The 24,523-nt window shown below is 56.5% G+C and overlaps 1 protein-coding gene across 3 annotated transcripts; it reads right to left on the bottom strand.

The window, feature by feature from the left end:
• On the bottom strand, nucleotides 1–23,606 carry Tnks1bp1 (tankyrase 1 binding protein 1). Of its 3 annotated transcripts, none has more exons than XM_047516935.1 (12): nucleotides 23,476–23,606; nucleotides 20,510–20,617; nucleotides 18,829–19,462; nucleotides 17,284–17,353; nucleotides 12,282–13,640; nucleotides 8,256–10,399; nucleotides 2,662–3,019; nucleotides 2,290–2,440; nucleotides 2,028–2,164; nucleotides 1,172–1,329; nucleotides 843–915; nucleotides 1–432 (listed from the first exon to the last, which is right to left on the bottom strand). In XM_047516935.1, the coding sequence occupies exons 2-11, from the start codon at nucleotides 20,601–20,603 to the stop codon at nucleotides 855–857; spliced, it is 5,166 nt and encodes a 1,721-aa protein (XP_047372891.1). In that variant the 5' UTR covers nucleotides 20,604–20,617; nucleotides 23,476–23,606; the 3' UTR covers nucleotides 1–432; nucleotides 843–854. The 3 variants fall into 3 exon arrangements, with proteins under 3 accessions (XP_047372891.1, XP_047372890.1, XP_047372892.1); XM_047516934.1 differs by having other exon boundaries at nucleotides 20,510–20,620; nucleotides 23,476–23,550; XM_047516936.1 differs by lacking the exon at nucleotides 23,476–23,606 and adding an exon at nucleotides 20,933–21,032.
• Nucleotides 23,607–24,523: the final 917 nt, after the last annotated feature.

Genomic DNA, 24,523 nt, shown 5'->3' with positions numbered 1-24,523 from the left:
AAAAATTGTATTTATTGTTTCAAGTGGTAAAATGTCATTGGTCTCTGTGGGGCACCTAGCAGGGTAGAGGGAGACCTGGAGTGGGACTGGGGTAGGGCTCTGCCCATTACAAAAATCAAAGGCTTTATAAAAAATGCTATAAATTGGTATCAAAAGAAAACCCAAGGGAGGCTGGAGGAGGAAGCGGAGAGACAGGAGGACAGAGAGGGAAGGACAAAAACCTTCGACCACCAGTGACGGAATCCAGGCTGGGAGGGAAGGTGTGGGGACAAGTTGGGAAGGTGATACAAAGTGCATAATCGTGCCTCCCAGACACTCCTCAGAGGGCGAGGGGACAGGCTGCAGCCTGGGGCACAGCAGGGTTCCAGCTGCCTCCTCCATCAGGCACCCCACAGAAACGGGCACTGCCCGAGACTGCCAAATGGAAAGGACCTGCAAGGGGAGAGGACAAGCAGTCAGGAGGGACACTGGCTCTCTATGCCCACGTACAGCCTGGCTCCCAGCTGGGCCCAGTGTGAGAAAGGTCCTGCTAGGACGGTGATCCTGGAGAGTACTCCCAGGGCCCTAAGCCAGAGGGACTGGCAGACACAGTCAGGCCAGCCGCGCGGCATGGAAAGCTTGAACCCAGGGAGGCGGGTGAGATGGAAGCCCGTCCTCCTCCATCCAGGTCAGACAACACCCTGCCCTGTGGACAAACCCATGGAAGCCAAGTCTCTGCAGCTTGGTTTCGACTGCCTCATTCAGTCCACATGGAAAGGGGTGCAGAGCTAAGGGCTAGAAGGTGGTGCGCAGGCTCCTCCGCTGAACCCCAGGGTGGCCCAAGCCCAGCAGCCTGCCCTCACCTCGGTGATGTCTCAGACCTTCTTCTTCTTGAGCTTCAGGGCTTGCAGCCAGTTGGGTGATGATCCTTCTGACCTAGAAGGCAGGGCACAAAGGTCCAGAAGGGAAACTGAACAAAGTACACATGGTAGGGACAGAAGTTCCCCTCGTCATCCAGAAGAGGCAGCCTGGGGCCCAGCTGCAGGACTAGAACTCTGCCACCAACTTACATAGTTAGTTAGGGTCACGTCAACCACCTCTCTGAGCCTCAGTGTTCCTCTTCAGTAAAGCAAGGTTTCCCTTTTCAGGCTACTACGCTGAGGTCAGGGATGCCCAGAGCTCAGACACCTACCCTGAGGATTTCTCTGGCTTAGGAGGTAATGCAAGGGGCTTCCCCAGCCCTGGGACTTTGCAGGACTTGGAACGCTGGACTGCAGCCTCCTTCTGGCCTGACTTGCTCTCCGCCACTTCCCCTTCCTCAGCGGAGCGGTTCCGGGGACGTAGCTTAGCCTGAGAGACATCCAGATGCAGACAGGTGTAAGCAGGACAGGCAGGAGCCACAGAGGCCAGGCCTTCTCCCAAGAAAGCGCAGTCCCTCAAACCAGGGGGACGTCTCTGCAGTCCTTTGGCCCAAAAGGACAGGGAGTCATTAAAGAGTAGTTTCCCTCACAACCTTACCTTGCACACCGTAGATCCTCAAAAAGATACTTGCTGAATAAAATTCAGCAGGCTGGGCTGGCAAAGCCAGTGGTGACATCCGGCCCTGCGCTTTAGTCCCTCTACTCTCTCTGCCTACACGGCCTCCCCTCTGCCCCATGCCCATGGCCAACTCCCTTGCCCACCTTAAGGCTAAGAGCAAATGCTTACAAGAGGCCCGATCCACCCTCCCCTCCCGCCACCCAGGGTCAAGGAAGAACTCCTCCCTTGGAACTGGCCCAGCCCCTCTCCGTGCCTCCCCGTGACACAACACTCTCCCACCACCAGAGCTAAGTGTGGGCATGGCTCAAGTCCCACTACCTCTGAGGCTCTGTCCTATCCCCAGGTAAACCACCACAGGGTCCAGCAAGGCACAAAGGGGCCTTCCAGGGCCCTCCTTGGGGAACAGCACGAGAAGAGGAATGCAGAGGGGACCAGAATGGATGGATGGGTGAAGACCTGACGGTCACAGGCAAGGAGGCCACACGCGTCTGCTCACTGATCAGGCGTACCTTCAGGGCTGAGGGGCTCAGGCCAGGAAAGAGGTTGACTTTCAGCCCCTTGGTGCCCAAGGACATCCGCGTCCGGCGGTTCTGAGGTTCCTCTACTACCTCCTCATCTGAAGATGGCACCCGAGAAGCCCGTGGCTCTGCAAGGGATGGTGGGGTGGGGTCACAGCACAGCCAGCACCCCTAGAAGCCCTCCTCTCACCCACAACCTGGGTCACCTGCCAGGGACTGACACAGATACCACGAGGTAACACATTGATCCTACCCGTGGAGTCTTGGAACAGGCGTGCATCCGAGTCTGCTGCCTCCGACAGGCCCAGGGTACCCCCAGGTCGGATGGCCGGGGCCCGGTGTCCTCGCTTGCGCCCCAGGTTGGCACGGCTCCGAAACATGGCACTGTCGAGGATCTCGGTGTCCTGATCAAAACAACAGCAACGCCCTGCTGGCTACCCCATGGTCCCGCCACCCACAGAAGCCCCACCACGGTCGCCCTCAGGAGTGGATGTCCAAGCTTCCGGCTCCCATGATGCACCCGCAGCCTGTTTTCACCCTCCCAGACTTAGGTTGCGCAGAGAAGCTCCATCACCCACATACCCCACAGGTGCCACCCACTGGCCTGGGTTCACCCTCCACTGACCTCAATGAAGGAGAAGTCCTGACTGGGGCAGGTGGGGGGAGGGCCTTGGGAGGGTCGCCAAGAGGTCGGGGTGGGGGCCAGCGTCTGCTCGCTGCGCCCTGTCCCTGTGAGGCCCCAGGTGCCATCCACCTCTTCTGTTCGGCTGGCTTCACCATCGGGCTGGGGCCTCCAGGAGGGCAGAGGGTCCCTGCTGGGCTCAGCAGGTTCCCCTTGCTCAGCGCCTGCTGTGGCTCCTTCCTCCTCCATCAGGACTCTGAGGCCTGAGGCTGCAGACTCTCTTCGGGCCTCTGTCCTGGAGCTGCTGGCTGCCAGCATCTCCTCCAGGAGGCCTGGGGAGTGGGCCAGACACCTGCTAGGGCTGCGAAGAGGACATACCAGGGAACAAGGTCACTGGTGAAAACCCCGTCTCTCTTGCCTGAAGCCACAGCACAGCACACAGGAAGGGCTAGGCCAGCCTGGCAGGTTCCAATCCCTGATTCATCACTTACTACAGGCTGAGTAGCCTTTACCTGAAATGCCTAGAACTCGAAGGGTTTTGGAGTTTGGATTTTAGAATCTCTGCATATACATAATGAGATATCTTGGGAACAGGACCAAATCTAAAGATGAAATTCGTTTATGTCTCATATATATATACCTTATGCACACAGCCTAAAGGTAATTTTACACAATATTTTTAGTGCACCTGCATTGTGACTATAATCAGTCACATGAAGGCCACGTTGTGGAATTGTCCACTTGTGACATCATGTCCGTGCTCAAACAGTTTCAGGTTTTGAAGTATTTCAGATTTCAGGTTTTAGTATGAGAAATGCTCAACCCGTATGGGAGACCCGGATGAGTCCTTTCACCTGTAAGCACCTTGGGCTCCTCTCTAGAGTTGCTGGGGGGATAAGAAAAGACTCTAAAGGCTTAGCACAGGACCTGACCGTCAGTATGTGCCCATGAATCAGAGCTATTACCACTGCTGCCATTGTTGCTGTTCCTGTGCCCCCTCCCGGGGACACCTACCTGGGCAGTCACATTTCTTAGGATGATCCAGGTACTGCCAATCCATCTGCTTGTTCAATCTCATGTCACCTTCAGCCCCTGTCATCCCCTATTCCTCGGCCTCAAGGAACAACCAGGGGTAACCAGAGGACACCCCGGCCAGATGCTGCTTCTTACCTGAGAAGCTTCCCCCTGGCCCCACTGTCCCCTAACTGATTCTTCTTGGCCCAGCTCCTGCTCTGAAGCTGTTCTGCCCCTCTCCCCTAACCAACATGAGCCTCCTCAGCCCTACCAGAGGCCAGGGGCTCCAACCTGTGCCAGCCTGGGCTTCAGTTATGCCATCCTCACTCTTCACCACCTTCTGGAAGCTTCTCAAGGGCAAAGCTGGGCCCTGGTTGCCTTTGTGCCAACACCTGGGCCAGGGACCAGAATAAGCAAATGTGTGCAGAAGGGATAAGAGACCGGGGCACCTTAGAGCTCAATGCAGCTTCCATGTCTCCTGCCTGCTGCTCCCTCACAGCATGACAGACATACCAGCAGGACACCCAGCTCTCCTGGACTCCACCTCACACGACATCCGGATGCCACGCCCCAGAGCGCGCGCGCACACACACACACACACACACACACACACACACACCGCACACCTCAAGCAGGCAGCGTGAGCTGGTACCCGCCAGACCTCCACGCACAGCACGGAGCCACACCCGTGCCACACAGAGGGCGGGAAGGCTGCGGGCAGTGCCCGGAAGGCCGAGGAGTACTGGAGAGGGAGGAGAGCGAGGCAGGTGAGTCAATACCAGCAGGAGGGCGGGCAGACTGTGTGTCAGTCTGTCTTTCCCCAAGCTGCTGACAGAGGGAAATTAAAGCATCGTGGGGAGGGGAGGAGGCAGTGGACCTGGGAGCAGGTTGGACAGGGGCCAGAACCAGTGCACCCAAAGCCAGCTTAAAGTCAGGGAGGGGGCGGTGACAGCACCCCACCCAGCCTGAAGAGCCAGACCCAAGCCTCTCCGGGGTGGGGCAGCTACGGCTGAGGACAGGCCCTGCAGCTAAGGAGATATGAAACATGGGGACAAAAAGGTTCACTCTCTCAGAGCAGAGCTCACCCCAAGCCACGCAAGCAGCGGTCAGTGGAGGGACCAGGGCTGGCACCAGTCAGTGGAGGGACCAGTGGTGGGCTCCAGGGCTGGCTGTGGAGTGGGCAGCCCTGGAACATGCAGCGTGCATCCGCCCCAGGACCTCAGCCTTGACCTGCCTCCTCCACACCCGCAAGCTCCCAGAACACCTACAGCCTGAGGCCTTCTTGGCAGAGCAGCAGGAGGGAGGAGAGGTTGGGAACTCGGGCCCTGACCCTGCCACCCCAGGACACGCCTAAGTCCTGGACCCTTCTACACCAGCGGCCTTGGCCACATGTTATGCCCTTACTCTGAGCCTCAGTTTCTGCATCTATAAAATAGGGATAATGAAAGTATCTATGCTTTGCTGGGTTCACTGGCAGAAATATGTGCCTAGCACAAAGTTACTCTTGATAAACACAAGGAATTACTAAGTTACCAGGACAATCCCCCCCGGCCTCCACAGCCCCTGACAGGATGTTCTCATACCATCTGCACCTTTGCCCACCTAGACCCGCGAGCACCCCATCCTCCACACTGCGCCAGGTACACAGCTGGGAGCTGGGGGTGGATCTGTGCAGTCGGCTTCCCAGTCGGTACTCCCGCCACGAAGACCTGACTTGAGGGAGGGTCAGGGCTAGAGCCAGAACAGTGTGTCTGAGGACTCAAGGTTAATACATGCAAAGTAAAAGATAAACAGCTGGTCTTGACTCCAGGGAGGCAGGGAGGGTGGCCAAAGAGGATCATAGGCTGGGGCCCACGAGATCAGAAAGGAATCCATAATCACAAGCTATGGGAAACTGGGTCTCGGTTTCCCCACCCAGGAAATAAGAGAGCTGAACTCAAAGATCTCTGAGGGTCCCCCTGGATTCTATGAAGACTCCAAAATGACTCAGGCTTCTGCCATTGCTAGAGCCAGGGAAAGGGGCAGGGACTGACAGGGAGGCCAGAGAAAGGAAAGGACAGCACCACAGCTCTGGGGCCCCAGGAGCACCATTCCCACCAGGACAAGGGACCAGTTGGCCCTAGATCCAGAGGAGGGGCCCAAGCCCTCCCCAGTCCACCCACATCCATGCTGGTCTTGTCACAGCTGTGCTGGACAGCAGTCCAGACCACAATTATCGTCAAAGATACCTCGGTCGGTCACAAGGATGACAGCAACGTCCCCAAGGCCCCACCAAATTTCATATCCAAACTTGCAAAACACGTACAATTACAAGCAATGATTTTTTTCAGTGATAAACATGGCAGGCAGGTTTGATCTATCACTCTCCATGTAGTTACCCTTAGTCCTCACAGAAACCCTATGGAAGTGAACTACTCCCAATTTAGAGAGGAAGAAAGGGGCTCTGAGAAGAGAAGGCACTTCCCCAAGGTCACAGAGGTGGTGAGAGAATCAGGACCCAAGCCAGGCCAATGCGCCCCAAAACCAGACTATTCCGAGCTACTCTCAAGGACTTCCTGATACATAGGAAAGCTCCAAATTTTTTCTTTTAAGAGAAACTTTCCATAACATAGAATTTCCCCATGTCACATGCTCAGAACACCAGTTCCCTGGGCGTTATCCAGGTAAGTTTGGGAAACACTGCATCACTCAGCCATAAGGCACCAATAAATGCCAAGACACGCCGAGTCTCCCGATGGCCAGAGCGCACATGACGCTTCCATCTGTGGGCTGGATTCTTTAGGACACGACATTCCCACCACCACCACCCACCACCCGGCCAGGAGGAGCACATTTTCTGCTGCACTCGGTGAGGTTCGCCCACGGGGCATCAGGGCTAAACCCTGAGTCCAGACATCAACGCTGGCCATAAAACCCTGAGCACCATGGGGTGTGAGGGAGACCCGTTCCGTCCTGCCAGCCCTCAGGGACCCGCTCCTAAAGAGAGGAAAGGCAATACCACCTTCCCCCCTCAAGAGCCACCCTGTGACCAAGCAGAAGGGAGGGGGAAGGCTGCAGCCCACTCCCTGAGAGTCCAGCTTTCAACGCAGCAGCAGCCACACCTAAAAGCAGTGGACAGAAACGAGTTGGAGGGATGTAGCGCCGTCTCTGTGACCTCAATCAGGTCACTCTCTCTCTCCACCTGCCAATGGGAGAGGATCGAATCCCTTTCCCACTTGGCAGAACAGCTGTGAAGGTCAACAAGTAAGCTGTGCAGCCGAGCATCAGGGCGTGAGGGCCTCAGAGTCCTGGGAAGTGCTCTCAGGAGCAGCCATGCTGGCCCGCGCTCCCTGTACCACGACTGTGCCAGCAGGAACCCGGGCTTCCTGAGTCCAGCTGTCAGGTCCAGGGAGACCAGTCACTGGTCCCGGATCCCAGGGCCTCCTGACTCCTACTCGGTGTTCAGCCCTCCCCTGCAGTCCTCATGAGGGTCTCAAGAGTCCCTACACTCCCCTATCTCTCCTCTCAGCAGCCCGGGGCCCCAGAAAGCTCCCCTTCCTCGGCTCCCCTCCTGGCCCCAAGCTCTCCCTCCTCAGCCTCCATCCCAAATGCCGTTCCCACCTGGTCCCCAGCCTCAGGCCCCTTCCTGGTTCCTCCTGCTCTCCTCCCACAACCATCTGCCCCTTTCACTTAGAAGAGCCTCCACCCAGCACCACCCCTCCCTTGCTGCAGGCCCAGTGGAAGGCCTGCTCTGGAGCTGTTCTCTCACTAGAGAGAACAAAACCAACTCTCAATGGATGGGATCACACAGAAATCAAAGCAAATGCCTTTTTTGCACCCTTTCCACAAAGTGCAGAACATCTGAGTTGGTTTTAGAGCACCCAAGAGCAACTGCAGGTGGCTCTGAAACTACCCGTCTGTTCCTTAGGAAAGTTCTTGTTCAGCAACTTGGGATAGTGACCACAGTCGTGGGGCCAAACTGGGACTCTGGTTCCTCAACTGCTGCTCTTCTGGGTGCTATGACAAGGCAGACAAGATCACCAAGCTCCAACCTTCCTGGAGAGCCAGTGAGCACCACCCACACCCGACTCCTGGCTACAGAAGACAGACCAAAATACAGGGTCCTCTTTCCTCTACCTGCCAAAGGATTCACATTCCCTGGCCCAAGAGCCTGCGGCTTTAGGACTGGGAGGACTGGGGGACAGTCTTGGAGCAGAATCTACCAGAAAACTTCCAAGATGTGGCTGACTCCATTTCTCCCACAATCACAACTCAGAATCAAACAAGAAGGTCCAAAACTGAGTTGCTGAAGAGCCAACACCTCAAACTTTACATTCATCCTTCCATAAAAGAAATATGTCATATTTCAATATCAAATTTAAAAAGCAGAATTAAACATTCACAATCCAAACGCGTTTTCCAAACACCAGAGGTCCATAGGAAAAGTTGTTTCTTTCCTCCTCTGAAAGATTCCAAAACTTTTTTTTTTTTTTTTTTTTTGTGGTGCTGGGGATTGAACCCAGGGCCTTGGGCATGAGATTCCAAAACTTTTTGAGAGCAGAGTTATATACCTTTTCTCCCACCCTAGGATAGGGATCCCTTACCTGGTTCCAAAGCCTGGGGCTTCTCCTGTCTCCACTCTGAGATCTTCAGAGCCGGTCTCCAAGGAGGGCGAGAAGTTGTCTTCATCCTTGGACTCTGGCCCACTTGTCTCGCCGACCCCCAGCTCCCTGGCCTCCAAGGGGTCTCTGGCCTCCAGGCCAGGGGACAAGCCACCATTGTTCCTGAGGCCTAGCTCTGGGCCAGAGCCCACCTCCCCTACCCCATGCTCCCTGGCTTCACCTGGGGCCCCAGTGAGCTCCACGTTCCGAAACTCCAAGTCCTGGGCCCAGTCCATCTGCCCCACTCCACAGCCCCGAGAACCTCCAGACTCGACATCACAGGACACCTCTAAGTTCCTCAGACCCAGATTGTTGCCCCAGTCCACCTGCCCCACCCCAAGCTCTCTGGGTTCTCTGGGGATACAGCCTGCCCCCGGGGCTATATTTCTCAGCCCAAGGTCAGGTGTCCAGTCTGCTTGTCCAACTCCACGCTCCCTGGATTTAAGGAACTCTCCAGCCTCCACACCTGACCAGTCGGTTTGCCCCACGCCACTCTCCCTGGCCTGGCTGTGTCCCCCTACATCCCCTGCTCCAGCCAAATCTCCGCTTCTCACCCCAACATCAGAGGTCCAGTCCTTCTCCCCAACTCCGATGCCCCTAGGCTCTTCAGAACCTCCAGTTTCCAAGCGGCTGGCTATGTCCCCATCTCTCAAGCCCAGGTTGTCTGACCAGCCCATCTGTCCCATGGCATTCTCTCTGGCCTCACTAGAACCCCCAGAATCCACACAACTGGACACTTCCAAGTTCCTGAGACCCAGCTGATCAGCCCAATCCATGTGCCCAGGGGAGGTCTCCCCCGGAGGTTCAAAGTGCCCACTTCCCATCTTGGTGGAAGGGCTCAGGCCGGAAGCGCTCACTCTGTCTTTGCCAATGATGCCAAACTGATAACTCCTCTCGGAGGCCTGGATGCACAAGTCCCCGCTCCAGTCTTGCCGCCCCAGACTAAATGCTGCCTCTGGCTGCGGCGTGACACCGAGGCTGAACTCCCCAGCCCAGCCTCGTTTCCCTATCTCCCCATCTTCCCGGTCAGCATCGCCATGGCACTGAGCACCTGCCTGCAGTCTCTCCTGCAGCCCTCCAACTTGCTGGCCAGTGTCACTGTCTTGCCAGGTGCTCTGGTCTCTCTGACCAAGGGTGTCATCCTGCAACTGGGGGGTGCTAGTGCTGAACAGGCCCCCTGCCTCTCCCTCCTCTGGTCGGCCTGCACTCCTGCTGGCCTCGCCAAGGCTGTCCTCGCCACTCAGAGTCCTCTTCTCAAACTCCTCATCCTGGTGCTGGACGTCCTCAGCGCTGAGCCCAGAGCTCAGGGCTCTCGTTCCGAAGCCTCTGTCCTGGGCATCGAGGGCCTGGGAGCTGCTGTAGTCCCTCATCCAAGCGCTCTTCCCAAACTCCTGGTCCTGCTGTGCCACACCCTGGCTGCCATGGTTGCCAAGTGAAGAATCTCTCTTCTCAAACTCCCGGTCCTGCTCCTCAGCATCCTGGCTGCTGTAACTGCCGTGGTCCTTCGTCCCTAATTCTCGGGCCTGTTCTTCTGTATCCTGGCTGGCATAAGAATCCAGTGAGTCCCTCTTCCCAAATTCCCAGTCCCGAAGGCTTGCATCTCGACTGCCATAAGTACGGAGCGAGTCTTTCTTCCCGAATTCCTGGTCCTGCAGTTCTGCATCCTGAATGGAGTAAGTGCCCTGGGAATCCCTCTTTCTGAATTCCCACTCCTGAGCATCTGCCTCCTGGCTCTGGCCCTGAATGCCGAGCTGGGCTGGCTTTCCAACTACCCTGTCGAGGGCGGTGAGAGCCCCTGGGGCAGACACTTCACTCCGGTCCTGGCTGCTGCTGACCTCTACTCCTTCTGTGCCCAGGCCACACCTGCTGGCCCACTTCCTACTGCTTCCTTCTCCTATCCCTTGCCCATACTTGCTGGGCCAGTCCCTCTCCCCAGGGCCTGGGTCTCCTCTAGGGCTTGTACTCCCAAGGCCATAGTCCTGAGAAGCATCTTGGGACCAGCGAGAAGGACTGAAACTGCTGGGATGTGGGTCTGCTGCAATCCCGAATTCACTCTGCAGATCTTTCTGAGCCCAGCCAAGGAGTCCCTGGGAATCAGAAAAAAAAAGACAAAAACAACGCTTAAAGTTGGTTGGAATAAGTCAGCACTACCTAGTTCCTGAGCGCCCCAATTTGGCAACAGAGAACCTGGGTTTGGATTCCAGCTGTGTGACCTTGAACAAATCAATTAACCACTCTGAGCTTCAGGGTCCTCATCTTTTAAGAGGGATAATTTCTACTGCATGCAGGGCTGACATGAGAGGAGTGAACAAGATCATTTAAACTACCTACTCAGCATAGCGCCTGGCACACAACGGGCACTCAATCCATGGTCCTATGGTCATGTTTACAGTCCTTGAGCAACACCTGGCTAACTGCCAGAAGAAATCCTGCCTGAAGGAGTGGTCTGCATGTGGAGAGGGAAAGCACCCTCAGGTACAAGAGGCCAAGACTCAAATTCCCTCCACCTTGAGCACAGCAAGGTTCCAACACCAGCACAGCCCTTCTGCACCCCCATAAATACCCAGACCTTCTTCCCCAGGAAAGCCCCTCACTCAGCCCTCCCCAGGAAGGCCTCTCGGCCCTCACCTCCACGTGGCCCAGGAAAGACAGGAGGGGCGGGCTGTGGCACAGAGCTCGCTGCACCTCCCCCCACTCCCCCACTCACCCCCGACGGCGGGAGAGCCTGGGGCTCAGGGCTTCGGAGCCTGCCAGCCTCGTCCCGCAGAGCTGCATTGGCCAGTAGTCGCTCCAGGACAGACATGCTGGCCTCCCCGTCCCTGGGCCGAGCCATGGCCCCCACCCCCCAACCACCCTGGGGCTGCTGGGTGCGGCAGCGTCCGGGACAGGGCTGGGCCGCTCCCCAGCCAGGACCTGTCGGACGGCTCTGGCTCCCGCCTGCCCTGGCCCTGCTCCCTCTGCTCCCTCCGGAGCAGCTGCAGCTCTGGCAGCCCCGCCCAGAAGCCAGTTGAGTCACCCACATCCTGGGACAGACACACCTACTGCAGGAGTCAGCCTGGTCTTAACCCCTTCCTGCTCCTCCTCTTCCAGAGGCCGCTCGGGCTCCTCCTTGCCTCCAGCCCCGCCCCTGCCAGCACAGGCCCGGACTGAAAAATGAAATTTCAAAAGCCACCTGGATCCCAGCCCTTAGATGCAGAGGGAGCCTGGCTGGACAAAGGGCACGGGCCGGAAGGGGCGCCCAAGCCCAGCCACTAACTTCTGGGTGACTGTGTAGAGGGAAAGCTCTGCTTCCTCTAGGCTCCAGCTGCCAGTCTACAGAGCCGCCTGGAGCGGGCGGTTTGTAAAGCCAGCACTCATTAAGCACCTCTGAAGAGCCCAGCACAACCATCCACATGGCACACGTCAGGACTCATGGAATCCCTGCCACTTCAAGGCTGTCCCCCTTTTATAGACAAGACACTAAGGCAAAGTGGAAAAGTCACTTGCTCAAGGTCACGTTTAGACAAAGAAAAGCAGAGGCAGGAGCCCAGGCAGTCCAGTCTGCTATGAGAAAACCGACCCAGGCCTAGAAGGCTGCACTGTTGCAGGTAATAATGGTCTGAACATGTCCTACACGCCACTCAGGCATCAAGTACTCGCTAACTTCATGTCACCCGCATACGCTTCTAAGAGGTGCGTGCTAGTACTATTAGACATGGAAGCTTCCGGGTTAAGGTACACTCCCAAGACTGCTCAGCGAGTGAATGCTGGTGTTGGGATTTGAACTCACACAACTAAATCCTAAGCACCAGCCTGACTGCTCAGCCAGCGTTGCCAGACGGCAGAGCTGCAAGGTGAAGGTCCACAGTTGCCTTGCTCACTACTGAATTCCGAGTTCTTGTCACATCAAATCCATGTTGAAATTAAGCCCACCCAAGCCCTGGCCTCCATCCCTGGAAGCTTCCACTCTCCCTGTGCCCCTGTCCTCACCTCGGAGCAGGTACTTGGGGACTGTGCGTCAGATCCGGCTCCCCGCTTAGCACTGCCAGCGCTGGGTGGGGGTGAAGCCAAGAGGTCATCCAGCCAGCGAGAGCTGCGTTCAGGGCCTGCAGGCTCAGGGGATGCCCTACAGGATTCCTGGGCCTCTGTCCTGGGTTGGGTGGCCTCAGCCCGAGCTAGGGTCACCATCTCCTCCTCAGCAGGCAATGCTTGTCCAGGGCCAGGGGCATCAGCAAAGAGGACACAGGGCTGGTCAGGAGGTGCTGGTTGCTGCTGCCCCAGGACTGGCTCCAGCATGGGCAGGGCTGCCTCCCTGGTGGCCAGAGGGAGGGGGGACTCCTGTCCGGTCGGGGGCTCCCGATCCTCATATCTCTCCTCTGCCTGCAGCAAGGGTGTTCCAGATGGGCCCTCTGCTATAGATGGAGGCTGAAGGGAGTCAGCTGGGGACTGAGGCTGACTCTGTTCGTCATCCTTTTGGTGTACAGAGATGCCCGGATCATCCCCCTGTACCCAGGAAACAGGCCTTCCTGGGACCTCTAGAGCTGTGGGGGTCACTTGTCCTTGCTGGGACACTCCTTCCTCCCTGCTGGACGCAGCCCAGCTGCTGGCCTCAGCGGCCTCAGCAGCTTCACTGGCTTCTGTAATGGGGGAAGGGGGTGGGGAGTCCAGTCGCCACACGCCCAATCCTGAGGGCCGTGTGGGAAAGGTCCATTCAAATGACTGTGACAAGCTCCAGTTGGACTCTGTCCCACTCCCAAAGGGACGATCCAGGTTTGACTGGTTCCCCTGGGTTTGCGGCAAGGCGGCTAGCGAGCCCCCCAGTTTCTCCTGGTCCTGGCTAGGCGGCCGGAGTACACCCTCAGAGAATCGGCGCTGAGCCAGGCTGACGGGGCGGAGGTCTGTGTCCCGCTTGGCTGCTGCCACTTCCTCCCCAGATGGAAACGTCCGCGTGAGATCCAGCAACACATCCCCCTCAAGCAGAGGCCGGGGCGAAATGGCTGGGGGCTGCTCTGGGCTGTGGCGCCCTGAGACCTTCTCAAGGGGAGGGCTGCTGGGTCTGGGGGCCTGTGGGGTGGCTGCATCAGGGAGCCCCGGGCCAGGGTGAAGGCAGGGGCCCTCATCAGGCAGGGCTGCACTTGGGGGTGATGGAGTCACAGGGAGGCAAGGAGAAGCCTTGGGAAGTGTGGGACTCTGGGCTTCTGGCAGCTGAGAGTGGCAGGGAGAGCTCTCATTCAGTGAGCGAGGCTGGAGAAACCCAGGGGCTGGATCAGAGACTTCAGCAGGGAGGCCCACACTGCCTCCACACTCTGAGGCAAGACCTGGACTTGAGGGGACCAAGGGCTTGGAAACCTGCAAGAGAAAAGTCAAGAGCTGTCACTCAGCTCTGGGCTGGGTGGGCGAGGCCCCTTCTGCCACACGTAGACCTCAGGCTGGCTGCTTCCTCATGCTGTCAATCCATAGCCCAAGAGGAGCAAACTAGAGCAAACCAATTGGAAGAGGCCCCAGAGACCATCTGAGACAGGGCTTCTCAAACTTCTTAGGGCCACAGAGTCCTCCTTTAGGTCTCCCCAGAAATGCACCCAGTTTTATTCACTTAGCATCATTCTTAACCATTTAAGGTGGTTCAAACCTCAAACAGCCACCCAACCCCAAGCTCATGTGAGGGGCTCCTAAGAGATCATAGTTTGCAGGTAAAGAATACCTGCTTTATGAAGAGAAAATGAGGAATACGGCCACCTGGGCAGTTGGAGCAGGAATCCTAAGCCCAGTGCAGCTCCATGGCAGCTCCCAGGAATAGCCACAGGGGACAGGTAGTGTGCCCCACACTACACTGTTTATTCCAGTTTGGGTCCCAGAGCTACCCAAAGAAGCAGGAAGACCATGGGATTAAGGCAAAGGGTGCTGGGGCCTTGGAAACATGCTTGGAGTCAGCCAGCACTGCCTCCTACAAAGCTGAATGCCCACCCTCCCACCTGGTCTGAGACTCAGCTTCCCCAGTTGTACAGTGCAGCTGGTGGCAGCAAAGTCCATCGCACAGTTACAGAACTGAGGAAGATTCACACACAGCCTCTGGTATAGAAAGAAGTGGCTGCTGTGGGATGTTGGGACTGTGGTGGGAGAAGAACCAGGGCAGGTAAAGGGGCTCCAGTCCCCTGGCTCTCCACTGCCTCACTCTGCCTGTCCCCAGACACAGGAAGTGAACCTGGCTCTGTATGACTGACCCCAGGGGGTCACGATCCCTGGCTGCCCTCTCCAAAGCAGCACCCTAGGTTCCAGCGCGGTCTGCTGGGTCTAGCCAGAGAAAGAAAAGAGGTCCCGCTTCTCCTCAGACTCCGCCCGCTCCCTGCACCCTCCCTCCTCTCCACAGCACTCTAGGTTTCAAAGCCCATGCCCTTAAACTATGCCACCCACAGCCCCTCCTTGATAGTCTCCCACAAACCCCTCATTCCTTGATGATTGTAGCTTCCGGATCACTGCAACCCACCCAGCACCACCGTTACGATTCACAGTGACTTCGAGAACGGAGTCCACCTTTCCAGCGTCCGGCTCCCTGTGCCTTGACCTCCTCCTCCCTGATGGCCAAAGCCCTTGCCCTTCCCCCACCCACGTAAACTCAATTTCAAGGTCCCTGTCTGTCGGCCCATTGTCCCCACTTCCTATTCGTCCTGCTCACTCCCTTGTTCCCCAACTCCTCTGGGAAGCAAAGTCCATCAATCCTACCCCCTTCCCACGGCTCCTGCTGCCTCAGGCAACCGCTCTTTTTTGCCACAGCGCAGCCACCTCTTACACAACCCGGGACCCCCTCGTTCCTTCCTCACACTGTTTAAGCTGTTTCAATACAGCTCTCCAGCACCCTGGCCCAGCAGCTGGAGGTGGCTGGTCTCATTCAGAATCACCACTGACCTCAAACCGGTCCCAGAGCAACCCCACCGCACCCGCCTTCCCTTCACTCCTGACACTCGCAGGTAACACTTTCACATGTCTCTCCTCAAACCGCCAACACCTCCTCCCATCCTCTCTCAGCTGATGGCCTTGCTTCCTGTTCCCCTTGAGAACACAGAGGCCACCGGCAAAGAAGGCGCACACCCTGCGCCCTCACCCACTGCCACCTGCAAGTGGGTCCAATCGTGCTGCCTCCCCTTCTACCACCAGGCACTGTCCTTGCTCCTGGCTAAGGCCAACCCGCCAACCCCTCCTCCCTCCCTGCATCATTGATTTTCCCTCCCTACTGGACCATTTCCATCAGCGCACCAACTGCTCTAATTTCTTCTGTCTTAAAAAAAAAAAAAAAAAATCAAAACCAAAAAAAAAAGAACCACTTGACCTCACCTTTCTCTCCAATACCACCTGTTTTCTTGAAAGCATTGCCTACGCCCACTATCTGCAGCTCCTCTTCCCCCGTTCTCTTGAGCCCACCCCAGCAGGCCTTCTTAACCTTACCGCCGAGTAGTCTTGTCAAGGTCACCGATGACCTCCCTGTAGCTAAATCCAGTTTGCGGTGCTCACCTTACATGACCTATCAGTGGCACTGGCGGCTGCTGCATCCTCCTGCAGTCCTGCGAACTGTCCGTGCTTGGCCAGGCTCTCCTTCCAGCTCACTGGTGCCCCCTACCAGTCTCCTCTGCTGTGCTTGGGGCCCTTCCCTCTTGTACCCTCACCCACACTCTGGGTGAACTCAGCCAGTCTCAACTACCCTCTCCTTGCTCACTGGCTCCTTTCTCTTGAATGCTGGACTCAAGTATTCAATCACACACCTTAGTTTCCATTCGGATGTCTAAAAACATCTCGATCCCAACAAATCCAAAAGCAAACTCCCCATCTCTCTCCTAATCCTGCTTTGCTCCTAGAAGTTCCCATCTTAATAAATGGTAACTTTATCCCTCCAACTGCTGGAGTCAAAAGCCCTGGAGCCATCCTTAACCCTCCTCCTACCAATCCATCTGAATGTCCAGCGCACCTCACCATCACAGTCTATCCAGAATCAACCACTGCTCCCCAGCTCCATCACTGACGGCCTCTGGGGTCCAAGCCACCATCATCTCTCACCTGGATTACTCCATCCACACCTAGCTGGTTCCTGTGGCTGCTCTGACTGCCCTGACCTTCTCAGTACTAAGTCAGCAGCATGTAGCTCCTCTCCTCTGAACCGCTCAATGGCTTCTTCCCCTCACTTAAGCCCAAGTCCTTGTAGAAGCCTATGAGGCTCATGCCATCCAGCCCTACCCTCTCTAAGTCCTTGCTACCACCGCCTCCTCCCCTCTTACTGCAGTCCAGACACACTGGCTTCTCTACATTTGTGCTGCATCCCTAACACCCTGTTCATAGTAGGCACTCAGCAAATATCTGTTGGATGGACACCAATGGAGTCAGTTCTCCAACACGGGGCAGCTGGGACAGCCTCTGGCCAACAGGACTCTATGAGCAAGAAGGGCCACCTGTTACCTGGTTTACTTGGGGAGGCACACACAGTGGGGGAGAAGGGACAGGAAACCCCCAAGAAAAGGAGCCTTCCCCCTTGTGAACCCAGGAATGGCAACCCAGTTAGGGAGGGCTCTAGAGTCAGACACTTTTGTCCCTGCCTCAATCCAAGCAAGTTACTTGGCATTTGTGAGCCCCTGCGGTCTCCTCATCTCTCACTCCTCACCACTTGCATGAGACTAACAGGCCTACTAGCCAGAGATGTCACAGGATTAAGTTGGTTAATGTTCCTAGGATATGCCCAGCACACAGTACTTAATCAGAGGCAGTGCTGTGGGTATTATAATTACTGTTTATAACCAACAGCCTCACAGCCTGAACCACACTTAGCTACCTTGATGATCGAGAGCACTGGCTTGGGAGTTGAGAAATCTGGGTCCTAAAGCCAGCTCTTGGGCAAGTCCGTGGCCTCAGTTTCCCCATCTGAACTACAAAGAGAGTGGACAAGATAATCTTAGATGACCCCTCCAACTCTAAAATACTGTTATTCCATGTTAGGAGGAGGACAACTCACGTCAGTAGGTGGCTCAGAGCTGGCCGGCTTAGTCAGGTCCCCATTGACAGCCTGGTTGGAAGGGGGATTCCTGTGAGGGAGAAAGACAGGAAGTGGAGGCACAGAATGTTGAAGCCTGTCACAGAATGGAAAAGGAGAGAGAATCTCCCTCAGTGACTTTAACAGCACCCAGAGATTAAACACCCCAAGTATTACTCCTGAGGTCTGCCTGGAGCCATCACGGACAGGAAACCGTACAGTTTCACAGAGCAAGTGACCCAAGAGACTACCTACCAGCACATTAAGGGTTAATTCCCCCATCTCATTTAAGAAAAGAATCTTGTATGCCCAGACCCCTCGACGGTCCCCAAGAAGATAATGATTTCTTCCCCTAACCCAGAAGGGGTTAAAGTTCTCCTCCAGCCAGGGAGTGCAGCTGGTCTGGCTGCCCTGCCAATACTTCTTAAAGGATTGCAGGGGGAGGGGAGGGGAGGGGAGGAGAAGAGTGATTTTCCAAGACTGAAGTTGGTCCCCTTAAAATCTGAGGGCAGTGAGGGAAGGGAGGACCGAAGGTGGAACCCAGCCTGGGCAGTGTGACTTCACAGCAGCCCTGCTCCGGGCCTTGAGAAGGTTAACCCCAGGGCCAAGCCTCCAGGTGTTCTCAGGTGAAGAGAGGCAAGCCTGGAAGGCAGGGTAGGAGCCTTTAGCTTCCCAGACCGAAGCAACCAGTGGCCACCCCCTTTGAGCGGAGTGGGGCACCCTCTGGGCCCAACAAGGCCTCAAGCTGGCTCTCCCTGCCCTGAGGACGGGCTGGAGCAGCCAGCCAAGGCTCCTGAAATCCCTCAGCTTCTTCTCAATACCCTGTGTCCACTCCAAGGTGTCCAAGGGCACCTCCAGGCCAGACTCCCTGCACACTAGTGCCAACGCTGGGGAAACAAATCATGGGCAAATGTCTCCAATCAGCCAAAAGCTCTGTGTAGTAGCTGGACGAGCGTCAAGATGTGTTCCTGTCTTCTCTCTCCCAACAGAACACTCCTCGCAGTCCGTGACTGTGCCCTTCTGATCCAGACAAACACACCCTCCCCAGGACTGGCAACCTGCTCTGCTCACAAGAGGAACTAGCAGTTAAGAGCACATGCTCTGGAATCAGACAGACTGGAATTCAAACTCCATCTCTGCCTCTTACTGGCTGAGCAACTAAGGGAAGTCACTTTTGCACCTCAGTTTCTTCATCTCTAAAATGGATCTAAAAGTCCTTTCCCAGGCAGGATGGCTACGGATCAATGTTGGATGCCCAGAGTATGGAGACAGAAACCAGACTCTCAGACCAAATATCTGAACTCTCTATTAAAAACATGCATTAACTCTGTAAAGAGACTTATGGTTTTCAAAAGCACACAGTTGATGATACCACCGTCGGCTGGGGAAATGACTTGGTATCTGCCCGTATTCACAGCACACCACTAAGCTGAAGGAGAAGGTCACAGTCCTAGACAGGGCCATACCCTTGGTCCCCAGACCCCAACCTCCAGGCTGCAACAAAACACAGAGTCCCTGAGCCCTCACCTCTCCTCAGGGGTCTTGCTGTGTTTTTCCTGGCTCTCTTTGGGACTCTTTGCTGGCCCCTCCTGGGAACAACCGTGGGCGAGGGCCTTGTCATCTTCCTCTCTGGCAGCAGTGGCCATGCCATAGGTTCTGGCACCGTATCGGGAGCTGCCATCATGGTTAAAGGTGAGGCGGGAGCCCCAGAGGCGGTCAGGACTGGCAGGGACCTCCTTCCGTGGCTGATCCATCTTGGCCAGGATCTCTTCTACTGTGGAGGCTGCAAACCGCTCTGAGGCTGGCCGGAAGGGGGCAGGGGCCTTCCGCACACCCCCTGGGGCAGCACATCGCGCTGGGGGCGTCAAAGGGGGCAGCTCCTCTTTCCCAGCCTCCTCTCTGCCAGTCTCTTGGGTGGCTTCTCCTCCAGCAGAGACCTCAGCCACAGACCTTGGTGCGAAGGGAAGGGGACGTTTGCTGCCCCCATAGGGCTGGGGTCCTGCCAGCATATTCATTTTCCGGGCAGAAGGCAGTTCAGCCAGAGGACCCCGGGGGGGCCGAGGCCCGACAGGTACCAGCAGGCTGGGTTTGGCAGGCAGGGCTGGCTTGGCAGGCAAGGCCCGGGGTTTGGGCTTGACAGGGGGTTTGGCCCGAGGGTCTCCTACCAAAAGAAAAGGGTTGGTGAGGGGCTGTCAGAACTTCTGGTGATCCCTGCTCTAACCAATCTCCATCCTCCAGTTTCAGAAAGGTCACAATACCCTTGTAGGCCCAAGTCAAAGGCCACCTGCTCCATGAAGCCTTCCTTGATTTTCTACACACATCCCTGAAGTACCTTCTCCCTCTCCAATCTCCCAAAATGTTTAACCAATTCCCCCTTGTCAGCTCAAGCTATCTGTGAGCCCTGCTGGTACCTTATCTCTCCTTGCCCCCTATTTTGCACCTAGCGCAAGTTTCTACCACACGAATGAATGAATGAATGTGCAAATGAGCCAATAAAAAAATGCCTGCCTGCCCACATCAAACAGGCAGCCTGTGTCCCCAATTTGGTCCTCTCCCCTTCTTCGACACTCGACTGTGTCTACAGTAACTGTTTGAGCTCAGCTTCCCCACTCTGCCTCCATGCTGCTCCTCCCCCAGCACACTCCCCACTATCATCCGGTGTATGATCAGGAATGCAAACTTACTATTGACTTAAGCCAAACAAAAGTAAATCTGCTACAGGGGAAAAAAAAACAAGACCAGAAATCTATCTTCTATATAAGGCATTCCAATGCCAAATAAAAGACCTTGGGATTACTCACGGCCACAGCCTTCCATAACAGAATCCCGTATCACCCACTCATTCAGCTAAGCATAAGAAAAAGAGTCTAGACAGGGAGTCTGGAGTCCTGGGTTCAAATCCCTAGAAGTATGCTGCAATTCTCCTGGGTGCCTCAGTTTCCCCCTCTGCAAAGTACGTGCACGGCTCAAACCACATCATCTCAGACATCTGTCTGTTTTCACACCTACTAGAGATCTACACTCTCCTGGCCTCCTTCTCAACTGGGCATGAGAGCCCCGGACTCATCCTGCACTTCCTCAGTCCTGCTTCCCTCCCTCTTCCTCACTTTACCATCACTCAACCAGCCCCCAATACAGAACAGGGGTTTGGCCTTGGCCCTTCCCACCCTCCTCCCTGCCACCTGCTCCACCCTGCACCCATAGGTACCTGGCTCAGAGCCAGCAGGCGCCAGCTCCTCCTCCATCTCCCGGGGCGGTGGGGAAGCCATGGCTGAGCTGTCCCTGAGAGTAGACACTTTCATCACATGCGCAGACCCTGCTTGAGAATTGGGAAGCAGAGGGGTGTGAGCCAAGAGAGAGAAGGGTGGTGGAGGAAAAGCTCTGGGCAGTGGCAGCAGGCTTAGGCGAGGGAAGTCTCTTATTTCTAGCAGAGGCAGAGTGTGGGACAGGAAGAGGGAACTTCAGGAAGGGGTCAGGGGAGGTCAAGAGAGGTCCCACGGCCACATCCTCAGCTCTTCCCAGATCCTCTCTTAACTCTTGTCTTCTAATCCCAAAGTCTTAGAGCCTCAGGGAGCCACCCCCATCCTGTGACAAGCTGTCCAAGATACCCCACTAAAGACACCCCACTTACGGTTCCCAAGGCACCCTTTGGGTCGGGCAGCCCAGCTGGAGATATCTACTCAAGGCAGAGCAAGAGGGCCGAAAAGTCTGAAGTCTCTCTGTGAATCACCTCATGGGAGACGGGAAAAACCCGCTCCTCCCCAACCTGGGACTCCGCCCCACCGCCTGCCTCCCCTCCAAGCTCCCCCTCCTCCCTCCCTCCACAGCTGGGAGTGGCTCCCCCCCACCATTCTCCTTCCACATCCCTGCCCTACTCCCCACCCCAGCTGTCTCATCCAAACACGGAAAAATAAGGAATAAAAAAGTAAACATCTGGAATACATTTTTTTCTTTAATTTCTCAATCGCTTTGGCTTCGGCTTGGAATTTGATGAGGTAAAGCCAGGGCCTAGTCCTGTTGCCATAGCAATGGCCTCCCACTGGATTTCCAGAGCCTCGCCAAGAGGAAGGAGGAGCGGCCCAGGCCGGGCTGGGAGGACAGGACAGGGCTTGAGAACATCCGGGGGGTGGGGTAACTTGGGAGCAAACTCCCTGGGGTTCCCCCTTCCAGGACAGTCATGGTGGGGTGGTCATGGGCTATGAAAAGAGAAATGTGGGCATCACTCACCAGCCTAGAGAGAGCCTGAAGGAGTTGTGAGGGGGACAGAAGAAAAAATTAAATCAGGTGACAGCCACGTGGTAGAAGCCAAAATGTTTCCCCTCCTCTAGGCCTGTGATGGGATCATCCCGGGTCTGATATTCCAGGATTCAAATGCTGAGTGGGTCTACCACCTTCTAACTGTGTGACTTCTCTAAGCCTCAGTTTCCCTATCTGAAAAATGGGCTTACTGACACCCTCTGGAGGTTTAAATGAAGTAATACATAAAAACCACGTAGCACAATGCCTCAAATACAAGAGACCAGTGGAAGCTGGCTAGCACTACTGCAATTCCACTCAGTGTCATTTAGGAGCCAACACCTTGTCTCCCAGACCCCCAGGTGCTGACATTCCTAGACCATTCCTTCACCACTTCCAGGCCCCACTCATGTCATCTGCTCTTCAGACTCTTCACCACCTCCTCAGTTCCCATCCAGGCTCCTAAAGCACCCTCCCACCCACAATACCCCCCAGGCTCTCCAGCCTGAGGAAGAGCCCTGCCCCTCTCGTTCAAAAGCAGGGGAGAAGCTTCCTATCATCTGGTACGCAGCAGTGAGACCAACCCAACCCTCTCCAAGCTGTACCTACTTGCAACTTTAAAGTCACCCACTTGGGATGGGATAAGGCAGTAACAACTCCTAAGGGACCTGGGGTGCCCAGTCTTTACAATGTAAACACATGGCCTCCCCTATCTGTCCCAGCTTGTTTCAGACAGGAGAAGGTTTGAAGACAGGAGAGAAGCCCAGCACTATCAACCCGTTGATTCCTCAACTACAACGGAGGACTGCCCACCATAAATGGGTGCATAACGTGCAGGGCCAGGCAGTGTATATGTGGGGGAGGGGCACAAGACAAAAAAATTTAAAAGCACAGGATTCTTTCCTTGTCCTTGAACATTATTAAGAGGAATATAGTTGAACTGGTTAGAAATGGAAAAAAATTGGCCCAGAAGAAAAAACGTCTCACCTGGGGGCCCGATGGGCACCTCTGCGGTATAAGGGGCTGTAGCGATGAAAGCAGGCTCGGCGTCCCCAACTGGGGAGGTGGCCGCAGAAGCTGGGAGGTCCCTGCCAGGGGCCCCAGGTGACCAAGGCGATGGCCATGGCCAGAGCTGCAGAATCACACTGGCTCTGAACACTCCCTACCCCTTGGAATCCGGGGGAGACAAGCTACCCCGAAGAGCTGGGGAGGCGCTGGCAGCCCCAGTCTAGGATAGGCGCCCAGAGGGACTTCGGCGCAGGCAGGGTCGCCCCTATCGACCCTAGGATCTCGGGCTGGATCTGAGGCCAGGAGGGACAGCATGTGAACCGCTGGAAGAGGGAGGGCCAACGAGAAGACGGAACAGCCCGGGGCAAGGGGCTGTCTGGAGGGGCCCAGTGGGGAGCTCTGGACCCGGAGCGGACGGCAGCAGAAGAGGAGGAGCAGAAGAGGGTGGAGGAGGAGGGGGCGACGGCGGCAGAAGAGGACTGTGCGCGGGATGTGAAGCAGCCGGCGAACAGACGGTGGACTGGCAACGCGAACCGGGTGGGGGCGGACTGGGGTGGCTGGGGGCGTGCCGAGGGAGCCGGGGAGGGGGCCGGCGCGGGCCCAGGGGAAGCAGGAGGCAGGGGTCCCTCCAGCGGCTCTGCCCGCCTCCGGCCCCGCCCCAGCCCTCGCCCCCTCCCCCCTTTCTTCTGGCTCCGCCAGCACGAGCTCAGACCGTGCGCCCTCCGCCCCCGCGCACACGCTCCAGCTCCCGCGTGCCCCCGCGTCCCCGGCGCCCCCGGCCCCTGCAAACTTTCCTGGTGACCCCCCACCACCAGCAACACAACCCGAGGTCCCGGCAACGGGCGCCCGCTCTTTCCATGCCCCTACCCCGCCCCCAGTCCCGGACCCCGCCCCCTCCCTCGCCCTCCGCCACCGGCCCCGCGCACTCACGCGCTCCCCCGGGATCTAGCTCCGCTCGGCGCGGCACCCCGACGTTAGTCCCCTCCGCCGCCGCTGCCGCTGCCGCCGTCACCGCGGGACCGAGCCAGTGCGAGCCCCACGGGGCCCCGCCCCTAGCCCCGCCCAGGAGCACGCCCCCAGAGCTCTCGTGAATATTCATGAGCCGGCGGAAACCGGGAGTGGGAAGCCTGTGCTGAATTCGTCCCACCGTATGCGAACAGGCACGGCCCAGTACTCAATTATTCATGACCTTGCAAATGAGGGGCCGGTCCCAGGCTCAGACTCGGGAGAAACTGACGCAATTTACCCAGCGCCACCGAGATGAATGCCTAGAGAGGAGACTGTCTCAGACGGCCCTTCCTCAGGCCCGGCGCCTGCAGTGATTGCAGCACCATAGAGCCGCGGCCAGCAAGAAGGTAAACGCTGGCGGACTGGAGAGGCTTCCTGTTACAGCCACCTGAGTCTTCCTGGGAACGTCGGCAACGTGGCCACCCCACGTGGATAAATTCAGATTTAGAGCCAGGGTGAGGAAGTCTGTCAGCTCTGTTTTCCTCGTTTGTGCTCTTTCTCTCTTTTTAGGCCTCCTTCTCGGATACAGGTTCTTCCCAACCTGAAATATAACCTTCTTCCTCCCTAAGAACAAAAGCTTCACACATATACCTTCCCTGCATCTCCTCCCCAAGAGCGCGCAAACACACACACACACACACACACACACACACACACACAAAATATCACCCATCCTCCCCAACTCTCCAGGCTCAGGTTTCCACTCTCCTGGCTGCAGGGAAGACAGTCAATCCTGATTCTATTATCTAAAGCCCTGGAAGACCCTTGACTCATAGGTGATTAAGAACTGAGCTCAAAGCCGCCTCCCCTTAACTTGGCTAATGGAGTGGAACTATGAGAGACTTCCTAATCAGATCAGGGCTCTTTTCTCGACTCTCAGGTGGCCATCCAGGCAGAAAACAGTGAAAACCAATGCTTGTACAGCCGGGAACAGAACAGTATGTACCTGGAGACCTGCTTCCCGGCTGGC

Source organism: Sciurus carolinensis, chromosome 11 (genome assembly GCF_902686445.1).
Source record: "Sciurus carolinensis chromosome 11, mSciCar1.2, whole genome shotgun sequence".
Classification (NCBI taxonomy): Eukaryota; Metazoa; Chordata; class Mammalia; order Rodentia; family Sciuridae; genus Sciurus; species Sciurus carolinensis.
The sequence above is the reverse complement of the archived record's forward strand: the minus strand, read 5'-3'. Positions and strand labels throughout refer to the sequence as shown.